This window comes from Corvus kubaryi, unplaced genomic scaffold, assembly GCF_017639235.1.
Source record: "Corvus kubaryi isolate FWS band 111438036 unplaced genomic scaffold, C.kubaryi_AGA036_p1.0 split3-131, whole genome shotgun sequence".
Classification (NCBI taxonomy): Eukaryota; Metazoa; Chordata; class Aves; order Passeriformes; family Corvidae; genus Corvus; species Corvus kubaryi.
Genome location: NW_024582083.1, coordinates 7,456,992 through 7,482,105, shown reverse-complemented (window position 1 = coordinate 7,482,105; position 25,114 = coordinate 7,456,992). Strand labels below are relative to the sequence as shown.

The 25,114-nt window shown below is 41.7% G+C and overlaps 1 protein-coding gene across 3 annotated transcripts in view; it reads left to right on the top strand.

The window, feature by feature from the left end:
* Positions 1 to 25,114, top strand: part of IRF2 (interferon regulatory factor 2) — a 40,788-nt gene that overhangs the window by 985 nt on the left and 14,689 nt on the right. Inside the window, exons 2-5 of one of the 3 annotated variants that reach the window (XM_042014865.1) lie at positions 16,329 to 16,458; positions 17,420 to 17,527; positions 22,499 to 22,598; positions 23,191 to 23,367. In XM_042014865.1, coding sequence (XP_041870799.1) covers positions 17,441 to 17,527; positions 22,499 to 22,598; positions 23,191 to 23,367 — 364 coding nt within the window. In that variant the 5' untranslated portion in view covers positions 16,329 to 16,458; positions 17,420 to 17,440. Of the gene's footprint in view, positions 1 to 16,328; positions 16,459 to 16,816; positions 17,077 to 17,419; positions 17,528 to 22,498; positions 22,599 to 23,190; positions 23,368 to 25,114 lie in introns of those variants that run through there. The other 2 variants (XM_042014864.1, XM_042014866.1) reach the window with 2 other exon arrangements.

The following is a 25,114-nucleotide window of genomic DNA, read 5'->3' as shown; positions in this document are numbered from 1 at the left end:
AGGCGGGGGTCGCTGCGCCGCGGGGGGGGCGCTGCGCGCGCGGGGGCCGGGGCAGGGCCAGGCCCTGCCCCCCCGCCCCGCCTCGCGGAGGGCCCGTTACACAAGCGGCGGGGCGGGGCCGCCGCCGCCCCTCGGCCCCAGCACCGCAACCCTCCGGGCCAGGGAGGGAGCGGGGGCCGGGGGCATCCCGGGATCCCAGCCTCGTGAGGGCACGGCAGCGGCAGTGCGGAGCGAGGAGATGGAGCGGGGCTGGGGGCGGTCAGGCCGCGGCGGGCGGGTTCCGCGGGAGCGGCGGAAGGAGGAAGTGGCGCGGCCGCTCGGTTCCCTGCAGGAACAGCCTCTGGCGCGGGCCCCGCGGCGCGGCCGCCTTTGCAGGCGCTGTCCTGCCCCACGACAGCGAGCGGAGGGCCAAGCGCTGCATCTCTAACCCCAGAGGGAAGTTAGGAACCAGGATTTTCTTTGTGTGCAGTACGCAGGGCCAAGTTTCAAGCGCCTTGCGATGTCTGGGATTAAAGTTGCAGGTACCTGAAGGGTAGGATCCTTCGGTCCAGGGTCCCAGAGGTACTTAGGTCTTTAACTCACGTTTTGATTAGTGTGAGCTCTTAAACAGGAGAGTGTGTGTCTTAGCTTTACTTATTTAGACACAGAGCTCAGATAAAGGAGTTCCGGAGTACAGAACTTTCCTTCCGGTTAGTGTACAGTTGTAATTTATAGCCCACCTTACCGTGCTAAGTTCTTGCAGACAGCATTCTCTTGAAGGTACAAGCAGTTGTAAATGATGATCTCAGTTTCTGGAGATGAAATACGACATGTTTAAGTTTACAGTTATTTTATTTAAGTCTTAACAACCTTTGCAGAATGCATGTGTTAGTACCATAAGAAGAGAGCTGAGTGGAGCAGCAACATTTAAATTCACCCTAATAGACACAGTCACACAAAAGCAGCAGGACTGATTTGTGAGGCAGATGGTTTCAGTCTCAGTGGCAGTCTTTCATTGTCACCAGCCACTTCTGATGCATCAGTGTCCTTCTTTGACCCCTGTTGGTAGCATGCCACGAGGAAATTACTTCATGTGCCTCTTTCTTTTTGCTGGTAAGCCATGGTGGTAGGAGCTCCAACTCCTTAGACACGGTATCACTTCATTGTGGTCATGTGCCACACTGCAGCTCTTCAGTGAGGTAGAGGCACAGCAGGGTGTCAGCCTGCTGAGCCCTGTGTTATCTCTCTCAGGTTGGGGTCCCTGGTTGGCAGATGGCAGGTAGAGCAGTCAGTCATTATTATTGTTTGGCACATATATTAGCACTGCCACCCAGTTACTTGCTGATGACAGAAGTGACAGATTTTAGGAGATGTCAAGTCAGTCTCTAGAGAAGAGCTGTTCACCACACACCACGCTGTGTGGAAATGGGTAGCCAAGAGGTATGAGAAGTAACATGCAGGCTGTTAGGAAGGGGTGTCAAAGGCCCCATTCTCCACTGAGCAAAGGTCTTTGATGTCTGGGACCGAGTGGAGTTAGAGGCAGTTTTAATACAGAGTTGAAAAAATGATGAAGTAAAAAGGGTGCTAAGATTCAAGAGAAAATAAAGTATTTTTGGAATAAATAGAGTCTACATTAGAAGAATAGGCTTTATGTAAATAAATTTGCAGCCAGGCTATGTATGCCTTCAATAAAAACATGCACTTATATATACTGTATATATATTAATATATGTTTAAAAATCAAACAGTGGGAAAAAGCTGGTGGATGAAGAATGTAAAGTTTGCCACGTGCATGATGTGGGAAACTTTTTGTTAAAGAGGAAATAACTGTTTGGGGAAGTAACACAGAGTCCCATGGCTTGATGTTCTAGGCCTGTATAGGAAGAGTAGAGAGATTAGGGCTATATAACCTAGATGTTGATAATAACTGTCATATATTAAGGGAGTGTAGAGAAGCTCCAAGAGTAGGAAATACTATCATTAATGGGAGGCCTCACTTGCCCCCATGTAGATTATATCATGGTCCAATATGAAATTTGCCCAGGTGCCAAAAAACCCTACTTTCTGGGTGTAGCTTGTACAGATTCTCTGGGGGTAACAACTCTGGACAAGGTACTGGCCAGCAAGAATTTTGTTCAGAATTTTGCATTCAAAATCCCAGCCAGCTCTGACGTGACAGGGATCATAATGTACTTAAATTCAATTTATGTTTTAGGAGCAGCAAAGGCAAGAGCTGTTGTGGCAGTGTTTAGTCTTCCAAAGTAGGTCTTCATATAGCGAGGAAAGAAATTAATCAAATGGTGAGATGTAGCCAAAAGTGTAAAATAGTTGCAAGTGGGATGTAATTCTTCAAACTAAACTAAACCATGACAGTCATCTGTCAAAAATACCAAAAAAGTTGAGCAGGCCAACAAGCAAAGTAAAGCAGCTCAGTACAGGTGAAAAGACGTCTTTCAAATGTTTTTTCTTCAAACGTGAAAGGTGGAAAAGAACATAAAATCTGTGTCAAGCACAATAAGGTAGGCTAAAGAGTCGTGCTGCTAAAGGCATGGAAACAGTTAGAAAATACTCTGAATTGCATCAAACCCAGGAAGCCTGCTGATAAGTTATCCATGCATAGGAGGAGTGCCCAAGGAAGATAAAGTCAGCGGCAGAGTGAAACAAATTCTCTGAGCCTTGCTTCACCGAGAAAGAGTTTAAGGAGATTCTCTTGCAAGAGGCTTTCTATTTTTTTAAGGAGTGAACATGTCGGGGAAATTTTCCCAAAGCAAAGTGGCTGTGAGAGAGGGTATGAGAACAAACCATTGAGAAGGATGACGCATAAGGCAGGAGGTGATACTTGTTGCAGAGTTTTGAAACAAGCTAAATGGAAAGTTGCTGATATGTTGCCTCGTGTGTAACTCCCTGAGCAGGCCTGCCCTGGTGCTCTAGAAACAGAATGTAACAAATGAGCTGTCAGTTTTCCAGGGTTTCTGTGGGGACTGAGAACTCAAGGACGGGCATTTTCGGCTGATTGGTTGTTTGCCAGGGGTTGGTGAATGGGACTAGTGAACATGGGTATAAATGTGAAACAGTGACAAAGACTAGGCCTGACTTTTGTTGCCGGGGCGTTGCCTGTCATGACTTCTAGCGTTCTCTGAAGGTATTGCTGAGCTGTTGTCTGGTTGATACAGTCCTTACTAAAGCAGGGCCTGTTTCAAGGTGGGATCAGTTTGCTTTGGGCTGTGCAGTCATGGCCAGTTTGCTCAATGAAAGGAGGTTGTACCCCTCACCCCAAGTCTTCCCAGGGTCTATGCCGTTCAAGGGATGGAGGAAGGGATAGGTGGGGATGTGACAAGTTTGCTGGTTGTATTAACTCATTTGGAGCATGAAAATCCCAAAGGCTGAACCACAAAGTCTGAAGAATCTTGTTTTGAAAGTCTGGATGTAAATTTGCAGATGAAGTTCAGTAGAGACCAATTTCAGTGTAATGCACGTGGAAGGATTTGCAATTCTTATTTCCTGTCCACAAAATGAAGTGTGAACTGACTTTCTACTCAGGAAAAAATCATACAACATATATAATCAAATGAAAAAATAAGCTCTCTGCCAAGATGTGACTAATAAAGGACAGGACGGGTTAGAAATTATTAGGAAGGAGTTAAAAAAAGAAATAGAAAACACCATCGTGCCTCTACAAATCCATGTTGGTCCCCTCTCCTGATTCAGGAAGTAGTGGAAGTTGCTGAGCTACAGAGGAGGATGTCAAAGATCATCAAGGGTATGAAGGAGCTTTTGTGAAAGAGTAAGTAGCTTGGAAAAGAAGTGACTGAAGGGGCCATGGGGATATTCTTTAAAATCACTAGTGTCATGAGGAAAGTGAAAAGGTAAGATAAATGAGACCCAAATAAAACAATTGGGAGGCCACTTCAAAACAACAGGTGTTTGTCCTGCAATACGTGAATTGGGGTGCTCACAGTCACTGCATGTATGTCAGGAGTTTACTCAGGTTCATGAGTGATTAGGCAGTCTGTGGGAGAGAAACTTGCTGTGCAACTTAGCAGTCAGGACAGTTCAGTATCAAATTCTGGGCACTGACTGCTGACAGAGAATTACTGCAGATGCTGATCAAGTATTGTTGCTGAAAACTGCTAATAGAAACTTGCACTGAGAAGCATGAACTATAGTGCATTTGCAGATAACAGAGAGAGGCAAGGCCACATATTGCCCTTTGCTATGTGAAACTTGTAGCATAAGATTTTATCAAACTTCCAGGGGAAAAAAAAAAAGTCTATGATGATCCTGTTTAATTTGGGCTTACTACCCTAGCCCTCGTTAACCCAACACCAGGTTAAGTCAGGTTAAGTGTATCCTGTATGCATTTAGCATTGCATTGGAACAGTACCCCTGCAAAATTCCTCTGACATTTGCAGGATTAGAACCTCAGCTTGTATTTTGTGCATCATATATTGAAAGTCATAGTCCATTTCTAGGTAAAGATACAAAACTAATCACGTGTTACTCTTGCTTATCTCTGTGTCTCATTTGTAAAGATTGCTCTTTTGAAACTTGATTCTTCAAAGGCCTACAATTATTGGGATATTGAGGGCATAAACCATAAGACAGTGTTTACAGAAGTTTTATTGTAGCTTGTGCTACTACAAACTGTGATTAGTGCAAGACATTTTCTGTTTCGTCCTTTGAGATCTCAAGTGCAAAACAAAACAACAAATAAGTAAGCTGAAAAGATTCTGGGTACAGTAAATGAGAGGAACAGATTTGTTAAGTTGCATATTCCTCATGTATGAATAACATTATGCAAAAAATCATTTGGTGTAATTAAATAATTTCCTCTTGGGGTTTTTTGGTTTTGGTTTGGTTTGGGTTTTTTTCAGAAGTTTTATTGGAACTGTATGAAGGTTCTTCCTTGTATTGACTATGTGTAAACTCTTGTGTTAAGATTAAAATAGCCACTAAAAAGAACTGAAACCAACAATTAACAGTTAGTGGAAAGGAATCCATGTTAACAGTTTAGAGTTTAATGTCAGTCTATATGTATGTAAATATATATATGCAGATATACATATCTATGTATCTACATGTATATAAATACATAAAATTAAGATACTTTGTGTATAGCATAAATAATACATTGTACAGCGCATACTTCTTATTGATAAACTGTGAAAAGGTTTTAAAACTTGCTCTTATGGTTAGTGCTGGATATGTTTTCAATTTCTTGGAAGCTCATGTAAAATATCTGGTTTTTTGAATAACCTAGAGAAGAAAGAAAGAAGTGGTAAGCAGTACAGTAATGTTTGGTTTCTTAATTCGTAATAAATTGCAACCCCAGCTTCCTGTATGCTGGAAATCTTCTGATCCCCTTGTTTGCTTGGGAGCAGATTGCATTAAATCAAGTACAGTAGTCTTTAGGACAAGGCAAACATTTTATCTTGTTGCAGCTTGGACACCCATCCAGGAGCAAATCTGCCTGCATGTGGCATGTTGTTTCACCCCAGGTGCAGAATTTAAATTTTAACTCTTAAGTTATTTTAACATTCTATTGTTTCTATGTAGGTTGCTATCTTTCAAGATAAGGTTGGAAGTAATAACTTTCATATTCCTGTCTCTTAAAAAATAGGACAGGTTGCTGTTTGTTGGTTTTTCAGCTAACCTTGACAGGCTTGGTTTGTAGCTCCCAACATATTTCTGGTGTTAGGAATGGCGTTAAGGTGCGTCAAAACTGTTTAAATTTGTCCTTTGTCTTGAACTGCACGTGACAGTGAATGTTGTCTAACCATTTCCCTTTTGCTGTAAAATTATTTTAAGTACTTTTTAAAGACTTAGATACTTAACATTATTACAGCACAAAAGAAGGAAGGGTTGCTTACGCATTTGGTTTTGAAAAGTGTGACCTGTGGTTAAGTTCTGCTTTCTGATATGTATGGAGGGGTATATGTGACTTGAAGGGCCTGGTAAGTGCACAGAAGACAAAGCCTGTACTGTACTATTTCTCTTGATATTGAATATTGCTTGACACCATTCCAGTCAAGCCTCTTACAGCTTTATCTAAGCAAGATAATGCCTTTGTTGTTTAATAAATTAAGGTAGCAATAAGTTTAGCTCTTTATGTGCATTTCATGCATATATTTATAACACATTTAGTGCATGATGTGGGCTTTTGTGCATTTGATGTACTGGCTGCTCTTTTAAGGTGTTTTGTTGAATCCTGTAAATGGCTTTATATGCAACTGAAGCATGACTCAAGTGGAAAATACTGAAGTATTGAATTTAATTGGATGAGGCATATAAATCTGTAAAATCAAAACTAAACAGCCCCACCCCAAAACACTTTCCAAAATTGTGACAGCATCTTAAAAAGTTTATATAAAATAAAAATAATTCTGCAATAGGAAAACAGGCAGGATAGGAGAGTAATGTTTTTAAATTACTGAAAGCTTGCCTGCAGCATTTGAAATCCCAGCAGTGTTACATGAAAAAGATGAAAGCAAAACTTGGGGATAAAATTGAAACCAAATATAAACAAAAGTGAAACCAACTCCATTGGTTTTCATTTCCCAGTTGGCAAAAATGAAAGAATAAACACAGAGGAAAGAAGCATGAGAACTGAACTTGAAAAATTAATTCAGTTTTACCATTTATTTAATCTGTCATCTAAATTTGACTGCTGCATGGCAGCACTCCCTTAGCAAACTACACAACAGAGGGTAGGGGCTGCACTCCTGGTTTATCCGGGTACCACTTTTCACAGCCAGAGGTTTGGGCAATGGCCCTGCAGTAGGGGAAGTGGCATCTTTTTCAGTCACGGAAGTGCTGTTTTGAAATGCTGTGGCAAACACGTACACAAAGTACAGTGGAAGTGATGACATCCAGGAGGATGAAAGGGAGTCAGTCATTCAGCTGGCCAGAGCACTTGAGCTTTAGTCATGTTGAGATTCGAGTTGCTAATAGGATTGGGTATAAAATACATGGTGGGCTTTTTTTTTGCATCCCACCTTTGGAGTCATCCACTTACATCTGGGGCAGATCAACAGTAACCAAAGATGTAATCCGGTATCAGCTTTGCTGATGGCATGAAGTGACTGTGAATGGTTTCACTCAATTTCCACAGATCAGTCAGCAGCTAGAATGTACTTTGTGACCTTGAGAACTATGTGGTGAATTAGTCAAAAGATGGCCAAACACTGGATGGCTGTGTAATCTCAAATGAATGTCCTTCGCCTATTTAGAGATGCACGCTCCAGGCCTGTATCGAAAAAAGTTGGGTGTTGATGAGAAGCTTGGACAATCTCTGCTCTGCTAAAGCTGTACTGGGGTGAAATGAAAGACTTTAATTCCAGAGGTCTAATTCTCACACACTTGAACACATTGCATTCAGGCATATAAAAACTAAATTCTCTGGATGCCAAAACAATTCTGGAGATTTGAGATTGATGAGGGAAGCCAAAGAAGTCTAGCTTTTTTTAGTTTAATAATATTTATGCAGCTTAAATGAGAAATGAAGATGAGTTGAGTTGTCTCACTCTAGGTCAGTAGTATTTTAGGAAACTTCCGAGATAGAAACAGCTGCTGCAGATCACAAAGTTAGGCTGTCTAATTGCTGTTGGTCTGTGGTCAACACAAAAACTTTAAATTAAAAGCACATTTTGCAACCCATCCTATTAAGTATTCATATCTTGTATGTCCTGTGGCAGAGGAAAGAGTAGCATTTTTAGAAAAAGGAGCATAGATCGTATAATTTCAACCAGCATAAGTACAAGCATTTTATACTTAGTACACCCTAGGTGCAAGCCCTTCAAATGTGTGTACAAGAGAAAGACATTTCTCTCTTAAATTCTCCAGTGTCAAGCAATATCTCTCTAATAACTAATTCAATTTATTATTTGTGCTCCACACATCTGCTTCTTTCATGGTGCTGTTTTTGTAACTGTAAATAGTTCATGTGACAGACAAGTTTCCAGCCCACAGTGTGGGTGATTCAGAGGATCCCAGCCCCCAAGTCTGTGCCTGCCATGATCTGTCTGTAAAGAAAGTGTCTAAGTAAGCATGAGAGGGTTTTTTACAAATCCAAACTTGTGTATACTTTTCATGAATACCTTTTCTTAGAAGTAAAGGAGAAATTGCTTTGCTGAAAGGGCTGGGTCTGCTTCTCTCAGTGAGGTTAGGCAGAGGTAGTTTATGTCTTTTGCTGCCGGATCTGGGTGCTGTGCTAGCGATTAGAAGTTTGGGTAGCAAAGGTGTAGTTGTGGGTTAGCTATTAACTTCAGTGGTAGAAACTGCCCTTGCCCAGACAATAAAATGAAAGCTTTAAGCAAATATTAAATCGCACTTTAGTGTAGTGTACAAATAGTTCTTGCTGTGTGTTGCAGAACAGTGTGTTATACAAACAAAGGTAGCTGTGAGAAACAAGCCAAATCCAAGCAAGGTGGATTACATCAGGTGCAGGTCATGGCCGGTGAACGTGAAACTCTTCCTTGAACACATTTCTCAGTGTTTGCTATCTGGAATAATTTTTTTCTGTATCCCTTGAGTGCTTCTAAAATGTCTTTGTCTTCTTGCAGTCCTGTGTGAGCCTCACAAGCCATCAGTGAGGGAACAATGAGATTAAGCACTTTTCTTTTACAATGGCTCTTTTCTGATGTATAGCACCCTATAAAGCACTCATCCTGTACTTAGGCAAAGGAATGTTAAGCAGGACACTGAGATAAAGGCTGCCCAGACTTTAAAAGGTACTCTCACAGTTTAAGATCCTGATCTTGCAGGTATGCGCATGCATAATTTTCCACTGCTTTCAGAGGGATCCATGTAGTAAAAGTGCTCTTAAAAGTTTTAGGGATGTCTCCTGTAAACCTAGAGATCATGAGAATGCAGTGGTCTAACAGAACCATGCCCTTGAGTTGCATCAGTGAAGTGATTCTTTATAATGGTTTGAGCTTTAATAGACTTCTCGTTTTCAGCGGGCTGGAAAATTCTTTATGTATCAGGTGTCAAATGCTGAGCTTTCCTGGCAGCTTTAAAGAACACGCAAAGTTTGTCTTCCATGGATTCCAACTGACACAGCTAAGCAGCAGCAGCAATTACGTGCGGGTATTCAGGAGTGGATTCACATGGAAGCGCTTAATCCAGAATAAAATTGATTATTTTGAGGATAACTGCTCCTCAATGCAAGGAATTAATTACTCCCTGACAGCCATGCCAGCAAATCTCTTGTTGTAAACAAGCCCCTCCCAAACTTATCTGAGTGAAATACAGGAAAGTCACCACCTCTCTTCTAGGCAGCATTTGAGAGAAAAATATTTAAAATCCCAGATACTGAGGACAAATCAGTCATGAGATGTAACACAAACCTTAAGACGAAAACAAATCAGGTATTGGATTGATTATTAATAATCATTTTATCTCTGGTTTTGAGACTCTAGGAGGAGGTGGCAAGGGAAGTCTTCTGCAGTTGCATGCTGTAGAGTGTCTCTTGTACAGATGTGTTTTCATCCTGATGCCACCAGTATCTGGTGTTTCCCATCTTCACTCCCTGTAAGACCTGAGAAACAAATGAAAGAAACCCCCAGGAAACAAAGTATTCTTTTAAAGCTGAAACTGATGCAATAATTTTGTATTGTCAACACTTGCAGACATCAATGTGTGTGCAAATGATCATCGTGGCAAGGATACTTCAGAGATGATCTTTAGCAATCTGTTAAAAGCCTGGCCCAAATTCCCAGCTGATGTAGGTTGCTGCAATGCCAGAGAAGTGAACGTGCTCAGCCACAGACATCGTGTTCTTCAAGTGTGATGATAGTGTTCAACACAGGAGCCAGTGCAAGGAAATTTCATTGTGGGTATTGAGAGGCTGAAGCCTTGCTTCATTATGGCTAAGTCCAGAAGCAAAAAAAGAGCAACCTTCTGGGTTTATTGTATTAAAATGAGATGGCTTTTCTTCAGTGAACTTCTAGTCTACAAATCCAAGGGTTAACTTTAATGAGGCCTGAGATCACTGCAAAATAGCAACTCCTGTCTTTGCTGCTGAGGGAAAATAAGCTCTGCATGGAAACCAAAGAGTCTGTTTTGATGTGTAACATCTGAATCCCAGCCAGGGCACATTAACACCCTTTGGGTGGAACAGAAATGCTGTAGGGCTGATGAAACAGACTCTATATACAGTATGAGTTCTCACTGTACATTTTCGTGAGCATGTTTAACATGCAGTCTGTAATGCTGATTTCAATACGTTTGAGTTATTTTTGCCTTTGTTTTATTTGGTTGTTGTTTTGTTTTCAGGGAAAGTCAGGTTGGTTGTTTTTTGCCCTCTGTTTGTACCTTAAGGATAAAAGGGCTTTTCTTCATTCTACTTTGTGTATCTTTCTTGGGAACAGCAGCAGGAGAGGAGTGCATGCTCAATACTTCCCTCCTCCTCCATCTGCCTTGCAGTGAGGTGGACACAACCTGGACACTGCATTGCAGAGCCTTGGAAAGTTGCGTAGCTGTTGCTAGCATGAATCTGTCATGCAGAAGCCTGGTTTCCCAGGTTTTTCACCACCCCACAAAGCTTTCCTCTTAGCAGCCATAGCCTGGTTGTGGTTCTGCCACGTTTTGTTTGGGAAACTAGGGAAACAAGTGAAGTATTGCCCAGTGGTTGCCAGCACAGGTTCTTCTTAATGGCCAGGGCATGCCTTACACCAGTCTGACCAGGACCTGTGCTCTCCCACCCTGCCTGTTGTCCAATTCTTGGCTTTCTGGCCTGTGTTGATGAAGTTGCCTCCTTCCTGCAGGCACCGGAGAAAATAAGGTACCACCTTTCCTGGCTGCAGTGAACTCTTTCTTGGTGATGGGCAGGAAGGACATAGTCTTTTCTGCAGTCAACAAAACATTAGGAAAGAGCAGGAAAAATACTGCCATTGCTACAATGTGGATCAAGAGTTACAGACAACACAGGAGCAATTGACCATGGTGAATACTTTAAGGAAGCTCATGGCAAGAGGTGCTTAGTGAGAAGCAAACCTGCCAGTGATGTTTCCCCCATCCCTCCCTGTTCAACAGGGCATCACTGACAGAATAATGGTAAGGAAAAAGAGGCACTATTACATGCAGTTTAAAAGACCAAAGAGGGTAGGTTTTGCTTTCTAACTAGCTATGAATCCAGAAAGTCTGGTTTTTATGGGTTTTCTTGCTTCAAATCTGTTTTCTAAGCAAGGATTTCATTTTTAACCCGTAACCCCTGTACCTCTAAGAATGGCAATGCCCACTTTTCCTCATTTACTACTCTTTAATGAAGTGTTTTGCTGTTGGTTCCAAAAAAAGATATGGATATTTGCATAATTTGGGATTATCAGAAAGAAGGCATGTTCTGCAGCACCTGTGGTAAGATTCTCCTCCACCTCATGGCAGATGGAAAATGTACCAGGCAGAGGTTTTGTCTCCTCACAGACTGTGGGGAGGGGGATTTCAGGTGTCCACAGTCAAAGCAGCTGAGTAAAGCGCATTTCTATTGCTCTTTCAGCATCAATCTCAGATTTCTGAAGTAATTCTGAGCAGCTGAGTCTACCAGGTTTTCTTATCTGGGAGAAGGCTCTATACCTCTGATGAACTTGACTTTGGAGCAGGGCTTTGCTCAGAGTACAAATGGTTAAATCTTTGCAAGTAGTATTCACAGCAGAATAGCTGAAAAAGTGGTCATATAAGCAAAATCCTGTATGAAGGAAGAGTTCAGTCTGTGACCAAAGAGCAGAATTTTGCTCCAAGTACTGTTCTTTTAAAAAAGATCATGTTTCCTTGTATGCTGGAACAGTCTTGGCGCAGACACAAATACAGAACCCAGTTCTCTGAATCCTAAAATTAGCGTATGGTCTCATTTCAGCATATCTCTTTGGTCACATGGGATGATTGATGCTTTTCTTAACTCCATCAGCCTTAGCAAACAAAGGGAATAGTTTAAAAGTTTATCAGCAAAGCACAAGTAAAGATAACTTCACCAAAAAAAAAAAAAAATTGCTGGTTCTGTATTTGCAGAGAAAAGATAAATCGATACCATGAAATATTCTGTACATGTCCTCTGAGGAACAGATGTTTTTCCACAGCTTTGAGCAAAGGCTGTGACCTATGTCACAAATGTGCCTCCAAGATCTTATCCCACCTTAAATTTTCACAACCATTAATAATATTTCCATATACTGACAAATCTTTAAACCAGGTACTTTGTGATAGGGAAAGAAGAACTGCTTTTCTGACTTTTTTTTTTTTTTTTTTTTTTTTTTTTGTTCCACAGAAATATACTTTTAAGAAAGTACCCACAGGCATAGAGTAGCTTCTGTTTTTGGGATAACCTTTTCAGTTATCCAGATGCTGCCAGAGTGAAACTGAAGGAAAGAGAACATCGTGTACTGCTCAGATGTAATGCCTGCCATGCCATTGCTTTCACTTTCTGTCTACAACTGCTGTAATTCTAGTGAAGAGCTCTTCATTCTCAAAGGTTACACTTTCTGTATGGCAGGAGTGTTATCTCTGTCAAGGAAAAAAAAGTCAGACTTACTAGAATGTTCTAGTGGAGAGCAGGGAGGACTACAAGCTCTTTATCAAACATTATGGAGTGAAAATATGTGTATATGCAGATTGCAACCAGTTTATACCTTGTTGGGGAATAGCCTTCACCATGTTCTTGAAGTTTCTAGTTGCAAAAAATAGGCTGAACTGACCACAGAACTAGCACAAATAGTGCAGTAATTAAAGCTTCAAAGAAGATCAAAATAATCCCTCCATAAACTGTGGTGGCAGCCCATGCATGGGCCATGCTTCTTGTATGGGAAAGGGTCTTCACAGGCTCCCAGTGGCCTCCCCCTCCATGCAAATGCCAGTGATTGGGGCCGATGTCTTGCCCACTTGCTGCTGGCTTGGGAATAATTTTTTTTGATGACTTAATGTCAATTGGTATATTTAAGCTCCCACCCCCAAAACAGAAAATGCCCCTGACTGTGGCACCCTCTGATACTGAGACGGGTGGTAAAAAGAGCAAGAAAAGGAAAATTACATTTATGGAGCTACCAGTGTTAATATATTTGTAGGAGGCATGGTTAAAAATACTGGTTCTTGAAGACTGGCTGTCTTATTAAGAATGTCTTACTAAGAATCATAAGGTGATACCCTAGCAGGTAGTCCTACTTACAATGTCTAAATGAGCTTCTCTTTTCAGATAGGGCAGGAAAATGCTTTCCAAGGTTCCATCTGGAGTTGACTGTGTTTCCTGGTGATTATTCTTCCTTTCGTCCTCCATGAGACAGTGATAAACCAGAAGAAAACACAAACAGGAATTATTTTCAACATAATGCCAGAAAGACTCCAACACTGGGTCTCTGGGAGTATTAAGTGTTTTCCTGTGCTCTCTGCAAAGAGATTCTGGGGGTCAGTAGCATCCAGATTTAAAGCTGTTGTCTAAAAGCACAGGAACAGTTTTGGATTAAGGGGTTTCTCCCTGTCCTTCCCACCTGCTCCTTCCCACTCCTATGCCAGAGTGCCTTCCTCTCTTGTTTGTGCTGTCATGTGTGCCTTTGAGCAGGATGGGAGCCATGGTCCAGGTTCAAACAGATAAAAGAGACCCCACAGAAAGAGGTGTTGCTTGTGAGCCTGCTAAGTTCCTGGACTTATTCAGAAAGCTGCCTATGCAAAGCGTAGTGCTAGCATGCAGCAAAACTGGGATGGGACTGAAGGGTGATGGAATGATGGAGTACGAGGTGCTTCTTTGCCACTGGTGGAGCTGCTGCTGCTCCTTCCCTCTGCAGCCCCATCTGGCTCTGCTCCTCTCCCTGGCTACCTCCACCCATGGTCTCTGCAGGGTGGAGGAAGATGGTGTCAAGTGACCCAAGGCAGTCATTAAGCCATTTTCCTCCTGGTTAACCAGAGTGTGAAGGTTCAGGCAGGCAAAAGTAACCAGGCTTCTGGAGAGGTTTGCTTAGGCCAGCGAATGGGTACCCACAGCTCAGGAGATCATGGTAGTGGTGAAGCCAGTGAGAACTGGATGCCTTGACAGCTCTGAAAATACTGTTATACATGCACTTGCCCCCAGTACAGAAAATACCACTGGCTGCATGTAGCTTCTTCTAGGTGTGAATGTGCAGGGGAAGTGCAACATTAAGGCTGACCAGGAGTGGGAGGTAGGTGCATAAGTGCATTAATTTTAAAGCCTGCTCCACATTACAAAAGTTGATGTTTTGTTTTCCATAAAAAGATCGACTGTTTCTGCTTTTTTTCTTTCATCTGGGTAAACACTGGAGAGAGGCTGGCAAGAAACTTGACATGCCTGCTGTTTTGTAGGGCTCACCTTAGTTTCTGACTTTGCAGGTTTGTTTCATATTTGATACATTCTGTTGGATGGTGAAGCTGGCATGGTGTTAGGCAATGGCCCCTGAAACTTTACATGATTTTGCTGCCTATTTCGGAGCATTTCAAAGGTCTTTACAAACTGCAGTAATTCTTAATGTCAGGTGATTGAGTCTGTACTCACTGATGGATGGACTCTAGGTTCTCCCACCTGGAGCCAGTGGAATAAGGCTTCAAGTGCACCCAGTAATGCCATTTATGGACAGACAGGAGCTACTTTAAAGGCACTGCAGAAGCTGATGTTTCTTTCTGTACAAATAAATCATGCATTTGACAGCTCTGGATGGAGATATGGCACCTTTATTTCCCACAGGCAATTACTCAGTAGAGTTGAGTTGGTATTTTCATCAAAAGGATGTTGTTGATATGCAACTGCCAAAAACCGTGCTATATTTTAACACCATTGTGGTCAGTGCTGTCCTGAGGCAAACAGGTCTGGGAATGTCTTCTGAAGACATCCAGCTTTATTTTCATCAGCATGTGCTCTTAAAGGAGCATGGGGTGGGGGTTGTGTTTTGATGAGCAGAAGCATGGCTGTACTTGTCCCTCTGTGAAGGACGTAACTCCAGAACTCACTGTTCCCTCCAGCTGAACATCCTTGTAGGATTATTTTTAGCTGGGTTTGAATTTATTTTCAGATGAACAGGTCTTGGGAGTCACTCCTCCCTTCTCACAAGCCAAACTTCTCTCTTGATTACCTTGGATTAATTTGTCTTAGTGTGGGTGATGGATGTGAAGGTGTGTGTTGATGGCTGCAGTTGCTAATCCCAGAGGAATCCCAGGGTGCCAAAAAGATGAGCACCTCTCTTCAGCATCTGCAGGGGAGCAGCTAGGGAAGCCCCCAGGGATGTGGGGGGGAACAGACAGGTTGGCTCAACTCTGCCGTTTTGGGCAAGACTGGCTTCCTTGTAGTAGCGACTGTCAGGAGCTTTCTCATTTCCTGAAGTGTATTGCTTTTGCACAAAGGCAGCTTCTGTTTCTTCCATGTTGCCTGTCCCAAGTGGGATTCGTTGCTGCTGCTTTCAAGATGACTTTTCTGCCTTCTGTCTAATTTGTTCATTCAGATGGGCTTGAAATTTGTCTTAGGGGCTCATTATCCAGAAGATGAGTCTGACTGCTAAATGGGAACACTCATATTGAATGTTGAATCTGATGCACCGTGTTTCCAGGAACTGTCCCGAAGTGCATGCATACTTAAAAATACCTTACAAAGAAATGCATCTGTTGCAGATAATTATTTCTTCCTTGTCAGACAAATAAAAATTTATTCATGTTTTTAGTACATTGCCACTTGGATCTTTCAGCTTTGACTCAAACTGTAGTAGGGGAAGATGGTAGAGATCTGTACACATTCTACAACCTGGATGAGGATTGTTGCTGCCAATGGGAGGGGGATGCAGCAGCACAGCCAGCTGTTTGCCACCAACCTGGGGGCTGAGAAAACTGTACCTGCATCACCCTGGCCCAGAAAACATCTTGCCTCTTACACAGAGAGGGGATATGCACAAGGCCTTGTCCACTGTTGGGTTCCTGGGGCTGGCTGGTTTTTCCTATCTGAAGAGAGCCTGAAGGGAGCTGAGCAGTTGCAACCATTTTCTGAGCTATTTTAGATATTTGTAGTTACAGCACAGGCTGCAGCTGAAGCACAAGTGACCAGCTCCCCACAGTAGTAAACAAAATACCAGTACGTTTGCTAAGAGATTAGTGTGAGCATGGCTGCTGGTAAATTCTCTGAACACATCAAAGAACCTTATTGTTACATTCAGGTTTTAATTCCTTATTAGTTTCAGGAAATACATGTCCTCAGAGCAATGAGAGGAAACTTCGAAAGTTTTTCTTCCTCTTGCGCTGGGTGTGGGCTCGGTACTGCCTAATTGTTAGTCTGTCCCATGCCTGTACTCCCATAGGAAGCGAGAACAAACCCATTTACATTTGTGCCATTGCTGTGTGCTTTCAAATTTTTCTTTTTCTCTTCTATTTTTAAGATCAAAGGTGACAAGAATAGTGGAGCAGAGAAGTTAAGAATGATGCAGAGAACACAGATGTGAAGAGCAAAAGAGAGAGGAAGGAGCTGAGCCCGGTGCAGTGGGGGCAAGGAGAAGCAGCAGCCTAAATGCAAGTACTTAAATGTGGAAATGATGGGTTCCAGGCTGCTTAACAGGCATTTAATGCCTTGCTTTAATCTGCATCTAGTGCCAGTTGGCACTTTCAAAAGGGTGCCTAAGATAAGTTAATGTTTTTAAAATTTTCTGCCTCAGGTTCAAGACTTTGGACTCTTATGTCAATAATTTACAGCTCTAAACAGGGAAGTGGCATCAAGGTCACGTGTGCATGTGTGAGAGAGAGACAGAGAGAAAAAGAAGTCAGTTTGAGTCTTAGCTGGATAGTATAAGGTGGTGTAGTGCAGCTGAGGGGTGTGTGAAGCACTCTCTTCATAGCTGAACAGCATTGAAATGTAAAATAACAGCTACAAAAATCAGTGACTGGAATGATCAGAGAAAGCTGGAGGGAGGGGGTCAAACTACTCAGCCACAACCAAAGTGGTCTGCTAAATTGCTGTTATGTAAAATGTATTTTTATTAATTCTGGTCAAGTTCATGGGACTGAAAAAGCCATTTGAAAGCCCTTCTGTTAGCAGGCCCATCATTTTAGTTAGTACAATGATGCCTCCTGCATGTGAATTTTTTTTGTTACATATTTTTTCTTGGTAAAAAAGGTCTTGTGCAAATGCAGGTATGTGAACCAAAAAGAGGTATCTCCAAGAGAGTAATTGTTTTTCTTTGTGACCTCTGGTATCCCACCTGTATCAGCAGACAAGCTTTTGCCAATATCCTATATGTTCTTCGGGTGAAGGTTTTCCTAATCCAAGTGTACCAGAAGAGTATTTTCTGCCATAAAGAAGACTTTATCTTCTAAGTTGCTCTTAGGGGAGGCTTGCACACAGATCTAAAATAATGACTATATATACAATTGTTCAGTGCCTGGAAAGCTTTAATAAGTGTACTGTGCAGAGGTGGAGGAGCTGCCTGGGTGTTCTGCCTGCCAAACAAGTAACCTTGTCCCTTATTCCCTGCAGCTCCTTCCCAGGTGGGTGACAATGCCTGTCGAAAGGATGCGGATGCGGCCCTGGCTGGAAGAACAAATCAACTCTAACAGAATACCGGGGCTGAAATGGATAAATAAGGTAAGGGGTGGTGTGTATGCATGTGCTGAAGTGGAACTTGATAGCAGTGGCTGAGGCTGAGGTCTGCATAGGTAAATCAGCTCATTCCTGGTTTTCAAAGGGGTGACGTGGGGAGGAAGGGCAAAGCTGAATGCTTCCTGCTGAACCTGTTCCTCTGGCCTTGCCTGCCAGATCTGAAGCGTCCTGCTTTAGTCTGGTGGATTTGTGGCTCATTTGAAAGCATTTTCCCACTCTTTGTTGAAGTGAGTGTTTCTGGAGACTCTGCTAGGACAGTTTTTTTTAACCTAGGAACACATTGTTCAACAAGTAGCATCAAAGGGATGTGATCAAAATGCTGTCCTGAAGTGGAAGACTATGTTCTGTATTAGACTTAGAGTTGAAGCAACGATCTCCTGTTTCAGACTTGTGTGACTTCTCTGATACTTCTCAACCTGGGAGAAAATAGGATAACTCTTCCCCTGCCAGACTCAAACCTGATATTCCTGGTCCTGAGCTCTTACTAAGTGCTCAAGACACTTGGAACCCACAAGCGTGAGCTCAGAAATGTCAGTGCCCAATTTGAATTTATTGTGATTGGTTGAGTAAAACCTAGGAGTGTATTTGAGACTTTGAACAGTAATAAATTCTGGAAATGTTGCATGCTGTCTGCACAATGCAGGAGAGTAATTCACCGCACAGAAAAGCATGAAGCTGTTTTTGCTACAGAGGCTACTTTATTATCAGAATGAGTGGAAATGCACAAAATCAGGTGCAGAAACGTAGGAACTGCCTCTCTGGTTAAGTCACTAACCCAAATAGTATGGTATCCTCCCTATCCAGTAGTAGTTGTGGTACTCCGGTGCTCATTTTTAGAGTAGAGAAATAACAATCGAAATTACGACTTTTCAGCTTTCAAAGCTATAAATGCTCATGACTATGAAATTATCAGGAATGCTTTAAATTTCAGCTATGAATCTTGTTTCTCAGGAACTTCCTGCATCAGTGACTCTCACATGCTGTGGCCGGGTAAATAAATATTGCTGTATCCATCTCCTAGTTAGCTGCCCTGTGAATTCGAGGAGGTCCTTGTTCTTGCATAGTGGGGTCACAGCTGAAGAGTTGGAGACCAGTTTTTACTGTTGTCTTTGTAATTTGAGTCTCATGTTTGGGTCCCTCTCCTTGAATATCTCTGTTTTGGTGTCAGGTTTCCTGCCGACAGTCCATGTCTGCTGTCCTTTGCTGGGCGTTCCTGCCTAATCCTGAAATAATTTTTCTGCCTTGAGGTTTATTAAACTCCGATTCCCCACTTCTACCCTCTGATTTGGCATCAGTCTGGATTGCCTTTAGGATGCTCAATGAGATAATTGCACATCTGAGCATTTCTGTTTAAAAATGTTTAAACATTCATTCTAACAATGGATCATTAAACCAAAAATATTTCTGGTTCTACTGTGAATCCTGACCATAAACAAAGCCATGCATGGAATTAATGATGCAGTGTCATGTGTATCACAGCCTGTTCTATACCCACAGAATCAACTTTGGAGGCTCTAGGATTTTAGGACTTGTATATTTTAATCAGAGTTTGGTAAAGGACAGTTCACAATTCAGAAAAGAAGGTGTGTCAGATTATCAAGAGAACGAAATTCGTGTGTGTGCACAGCTTTTAAGGAAATAAAATTTAAATATGAAACCATTCTGGGTTGACACTGGCTGGCTGCTCTTGGGGATTTTTTCCAAACTGAGGAAAGATTTAAACCTCTCTCAGTTAGAAATGTCAAATCAGGTACAGCTGACACTTAATTCCTTCCCCTACTGTCATTTCATCATTATACCTCCAGAATAAACCCATCCTGATAGGGCTTAAAAAATAAATACTTGTGTACCTCTCTGGTGAAAACATTATTCTGCTGCGTGACATGAAGGAGGAAGGGAATTTCTTTTCCTTCACAGAGAAACAAAACTGGGAGGTGTTAAGGAAACTACATAGTTCAGTAGAGGGTAGAGGTGATGTGAGGAGGGGGATTATGAGAGGTCAGTGTTCCTCATGGTCTGGAAAAGGAAATTAGAATGAAAACATTCCAAGTAGCTGTAACAGAGAGGCAACCTGCTGCTTTGATGGATGCGCGGAGTATTACCTTGGAGATGGATGCTGCTATTTAAGATTTGTCCTACGACTTTGTAGCTAGTGTGTGGTCTCATGCTCAAGCACTTGCTCTGAGCATTTTGTGATGCTAGAGTTCCAAGTTATCACAGATCACAGAACATTTTGAGTTGGAAGGGACCCACGAGGATCATCAAGTCTAACTCTTAAGTGAATGGCCCATGTGGGGATTGAAACCACAACCTTGGCATTAGTAGCACTGTGCTCTAACAAGCTGAGGTTTGATCTACTTTCCTTTTCATTCCTATTTCTAAGAATGTCACAGCTTTTCCCTTTTGGTGTTCCCACTGGAGTTTAGTAGCAATTCCTGTTACACTGCAAAATTTTTGTGGGTTGTGTTTTTGACTTCAGGTGAGGCTAATTTTTTAACAGAAACGTGAGACTCCTACACAAAAGTCCAGTGATGGAATGCTGTACCAGTCAGCACATGGTTTTCCAAGTTTGAGAGAAGCACTGATGAGCCCTTTCCTGTTAAGGTCATTATTAGGCAGCATTGACTGAAGAAGAATATAGATAATGTTTGATAATGTGTGAAATGAAGAAGTAGTATTTAAATAGAAAGTATCCAGGTAAACTAGAGCAGAACACTCAAAACATGGTATTGATGTAATCCGCAGTCTTTGCAGGATTTCCGTGAAGATTAGGTATTTGACAGTCAATAAGAAAATTTGTATTTTCTGTATAGGTGTGTCAATTTATATATGTATTTTAAAATTATGACATAGCTTCTGTGATTTTGTTATTTGTGTTATAATTTGGTATAATTCCTGTGCTTCAAGACATCTGGGACTGGGAAGAGCTTTCCGTAATGAACAGAAGCACTGTAATGACCACTTAGACTGCTGTTGAGTGTCTTTGCACCTTCTTTTGAAGCAGTGAGTACAGTTGGTGGTGACAGGATGCTATGTCTGGAGTTTTGTTCAGTCTGCTAGGTTTTGAATTATCATATGGTCTATTTTAATCTGCTATATTCTTAAAGTTCTTGTTGATAGAAACTGTTTTCTATGGAAGTATGTTTTTTTTCTTCCCATGCTTATTATAGTCTATGGAAGAGTGAAGGCAGAGAAGCTTATTCTAGCTCTGATGAATATAGTAGTGTTGTGGACCACAAATAGTGGGTTTGAGGCTTTCTTTGGACTGCTTCAAGTTGGGGAAAGAAGTATCTCTGTTGATGATTTACTTATATGTAGAGGGAAGAGTAAAGAGGCAACAGAGATGTGAGAGAAGTGATGGAACTACATTAAGAGGAAGATTGAGAGTGAGGACTTGAGGGGAATGAGGAACATGTTAAATCAGTGCATTCACCGAATTAAAGATGAAGCCAAGTGAGAAGAATGCAATTCTGAACAAATGAATATGACAGAAAGGATTAAAGACAAGAGTTGAAGGACGAAACACAGGCTCAGAAGAAGAAAAGATCACATGGGAAGGAAGGGAAATAAACCTAACCTCGTCATGAGTGAAATATTAACCAAACAGACAGGGAAGAAAAGTGGTTGTTGGGGGAAGGGGAAAGGGTGAAGGATTCCTCTCACCTGACCAGATATCTACAATGCAGTCATTTAAATGAGAGTTATTTGTACTAGAGTTATTTTGTAGTCAGTAGAGAGAAATAGGCTCTATTTTGTCTAGAGTTATTTGTAGTCAGTAGAGAAAATAAACTCTTTTAGGGTGAAATTCAAGCAGCATAGCTCAGGTTGCTGCTGCAGGAGGAGGGTGGATTTTGCCCTGGAAGTACTTTTCTCTTCACAGACTGATAATTCGATCTAAACCTGCAGTGGCAGAGTTTATAGTGCAAGATGTCTGCATGTAAAGCCAGATAAGAAGTATTCTTCCCAACAGGGGAGAATTGTGGAACAAGCTTTTTTTTGTGTATGGCTTTTCAGAAAAGAGCATGAAGAGTTCTGAAGCAGCCCTGTAGGTCATGACAAAGGAATTCGTTACTGTGTTGTGTGACATAAAAGCACATCTGATCCAGCACCCTTTTGGCCCGGTATCCTGTGTGCTAAGTGCTTGTGGTAGGAGTGTAGGAAACATGCTGTTCAAGCTCTGAAAGCCATTGGGCCCCCAGAGCTGGAGCTACATCCTAAAACTATCATCTTAAATAGTTACCAGGGATCTTCCGTGATCCCTTGGGGAATCAGTTTATACTGGCACCATGTAAGGCATGTCCAGATTTATCTGTGTGTTAAAAAAACAAATTTTAAAAAAAGGCTTCCTTTGCATTTCTTTAAGTGCACTTCTCTTTGGTCTGAAGTTTCTGAACTAAAATGTGTTCAGGTATCTTCAATGCACTACTTCATATGAGTGTGTCTGGTGTTTTTATCCCCACTGGAGAGATGTCTACAGTTGATATATTCTCATGTCTGTTTGCTTGGCATACAAATTTGCAAGATCTCTTTTCTTCACCATGCTAGTATTTACTGGCTGAATTCTAAATCCCTTGATTTTGCTCTGTTCCTGTAGTTGTTTAGTTTCAGATCTATTTTTCCTAATCATAAAAGTGTTTGTGCTGACAAAACTAGCCTTTGTCTGAAAGTTTAGAAATGTGTAGTACTGCATGCTTTTTCCATGTGTCAGCTTGGAAAACCGCCAGGCTCATCTTCCATGAAGTGGCTTCTGAGTATTTCATATATTTGAACTGTATTCTGCTTTTGATGACGCCAGTGGATATTTTCCTGTTGATTTCAGTGACAGTGACACTGGGCTAGAAGGGAGCAAAACACTTTGAGATGCTGAAACTGTGCTTATAAATGAGTGACTTAAAGTCATCAGAAGATCCCTCAAGTCTATCAGTGTTGGCATTTCCTGTTTGTTTTCCCTTCCAGGAGAAGAAGATTTTTCAGATTCCCTGGATGCATGCCGCAAGACATGGTTGGGATGTTGAAAAAGATGCTCCCTTATTTAGAAACTGGGCAATTCACACAGGTATTGGAACTCTCTCTTTGCAGGACAGATTTTCACATTGTTTTCCCTTTTAAAGTTACATTTTCCTTCTTTCTTGTCTTTGCTTTTACTAACATGGAGAGTGAACTTAAGTTTCCAGTGCTAAGTGCTAAGTGCTTTTTTCAAGGCCTATGATACTCTCCAGCTCTACTGAAGTGCCGTAACTCATTTGCATTGAGGAACACAGTAAAACTTAATTGATTTAAATGTTAACAACATTGGGTTCCAAACTGTCAGGAGTAGAGCACAGTCAGTACTTTGTACACATAGGCCCTTAGGCTCTTTACGCCTTTGTATGGATTTTAGCCAGCTGTGCAAGCTTTTCCATGTTGTTATGGAGTCACATCTGATCTGCAGTGCCCTGGGTCTTTCTTGAGCACAAACTGTTCATCATCTGTTCTAGAAACATGCATGAGAATGAGATCACAGCAGTCTCTTGCAACCTCAGCTATTGCTTGAATGCTTGTCATGGGAACCAAAGGCTGATAACCTTGAAGCTAACCTATGCTGTTATTAATTTGCCTTAGGTTTTCAATCACATGTCATGTGTGCCTAACTTTCTTTTCTTCCTTAGGAAAATACCAGTCAGGAGTAGATAAACCTGATCCAAAGACATGGAAGGCAAACTTCCGTTGCGCTATGAACTCCCTGCCTGACATAGAAGAAGTGAAGGACAAAAGTATAAAGAAAGGAAACAACGCCTTCAGGGTGTACCGGATGCTGCCGTTATCTGAAAGACCTTCCAAAAAAGGTAGAGGGGAGAGTTTGTCAACATGAAATGCTGTTGAGGGCATTGTGTTGAGAAAAACACCTGCTGCAGGTAGCTCAGTATGCAGCAAGCCACCAATGCAAGCTGCATGTTGTGCCCTGGCTGGCTGGGAAATGAGTGGAACTTAGGAACAGCTGTATGAAAAATGGGCTGCATTCAGAAGAGAGTATCAATGAGATGTGATACACCCAAGCTGTTGATATTTGTCTGTTAAAACTGATGGAGTTGTGTTCAGAACCTAGTCCCAGGTCTCCTTCAGTCAAGGAAAATGGTTAGGGGCTATTAGAGGTCAGCACATCTAACTCAGTAGAGGTGATTCAGAATATGGTGGCAGACATTTTGGTATATTTTTCAAGCAAGGCTACAATTAAACTGTCTCTGTCTTGAGCTGAGTGAGAGCAGCACGCTCTGCTCAGAGCATTAAACCATGGAACCATGTTGTTAGTTACAAAGACCATGAAAAACCAGCCCCCAGAGCACAATAATGGTGAAATGGGAAACTGAATCCCCAAATTTAGGGATTAAATCTCCTGCCTGCCAGGAGGAGACCTAACCAGCAGGTCAATCTCATGAGTATTTGGTTTCTTTCAAAGTAGAAACATCAGTTTATTTATGGCTCATTAGCTTTCTTATGGCTTCCTTACTGGTTTGTGCAGTAGAACAATGGTTTCCTTAGTCCTCTGGTATCCTGTGTTGTCTAGGATTTTGGATGAAAAGATAACCTGCAAACCAAACACATGGTGTTCCTCTAAAATTCTATTCAGTTCACCTGTAGGTCAGTTTGCTATTTTCTTAGATTGAAAAGTGAAAGGCAGATCTTCAGTTTAAGGTCAGTGTGACTGGAAATGATGAACCATGGCATTTTTGGGGCAGAATCATACTGTGAAAGGGACATCAGTGTGCAAAAGGTAGCACATTTGTTTTGAAACTCTTTCCAGTCTCTTGTCAGTAGTGTATCTTGTATGTTTAGGCACATTCCCCCGGACCATAACATGTCCCTTGGCAGTAGATTCCTGTAGGAACTACAAAAATTCTTCTTTAAAGCTGAGATTCTGGGAATGGGGGCTGTAGCAGGAGAAGATTCTGCAGAAAGTCCAGTTACTGTAAAACTCTGACACAGTTTGGGCCTCATATATATTTTCACATGCCATTATTTTATGGCACGTAGCTAAACTTATGTGTGGGAGCAAAAGAATTTCGCTGCAAACATTTCTAATTTTCAGTGGTATTGTGTAGTAGAGATGGGAGAAACTCCTGGGACACGTCTGTGCTAACAGTGGGGTAGAGCTGAGCTTGCACCAGCAAGTCTGAGCTTCTGCATCAGGTCAGAGCAGGGGCAGCAACACTGGGGTCTGCCAAGGCACATGACATTTTGTGAGGGTCACATGCTGTGTGGTTTTCTGGATTCCCAAGTCCAGTATGATTGCATAAACCACTTTTGTGTGAATTGTAATATGTATTTCCCTACCAGGTTGCAACTATTTACAAAAATATTGGTTGAAGTTTATTGTGATCTCTTTTCACATTAAATCAATTAACAATCTCTCTTTTCCTATAGCTACAGAGAAAATGTCAGAAATGTGATGAGACATACATTTTGATTTTTTTTTCTCTTCAAGAGTATTTTTCTCCCCCTTCCTTTTTTTTTAACAGGCCTTGTTTTTTGTCATTCTTCCATATTTTTCACTTTGATTTTTTGACTGCCATTGCTTTCCTTGGTCCTACAGTG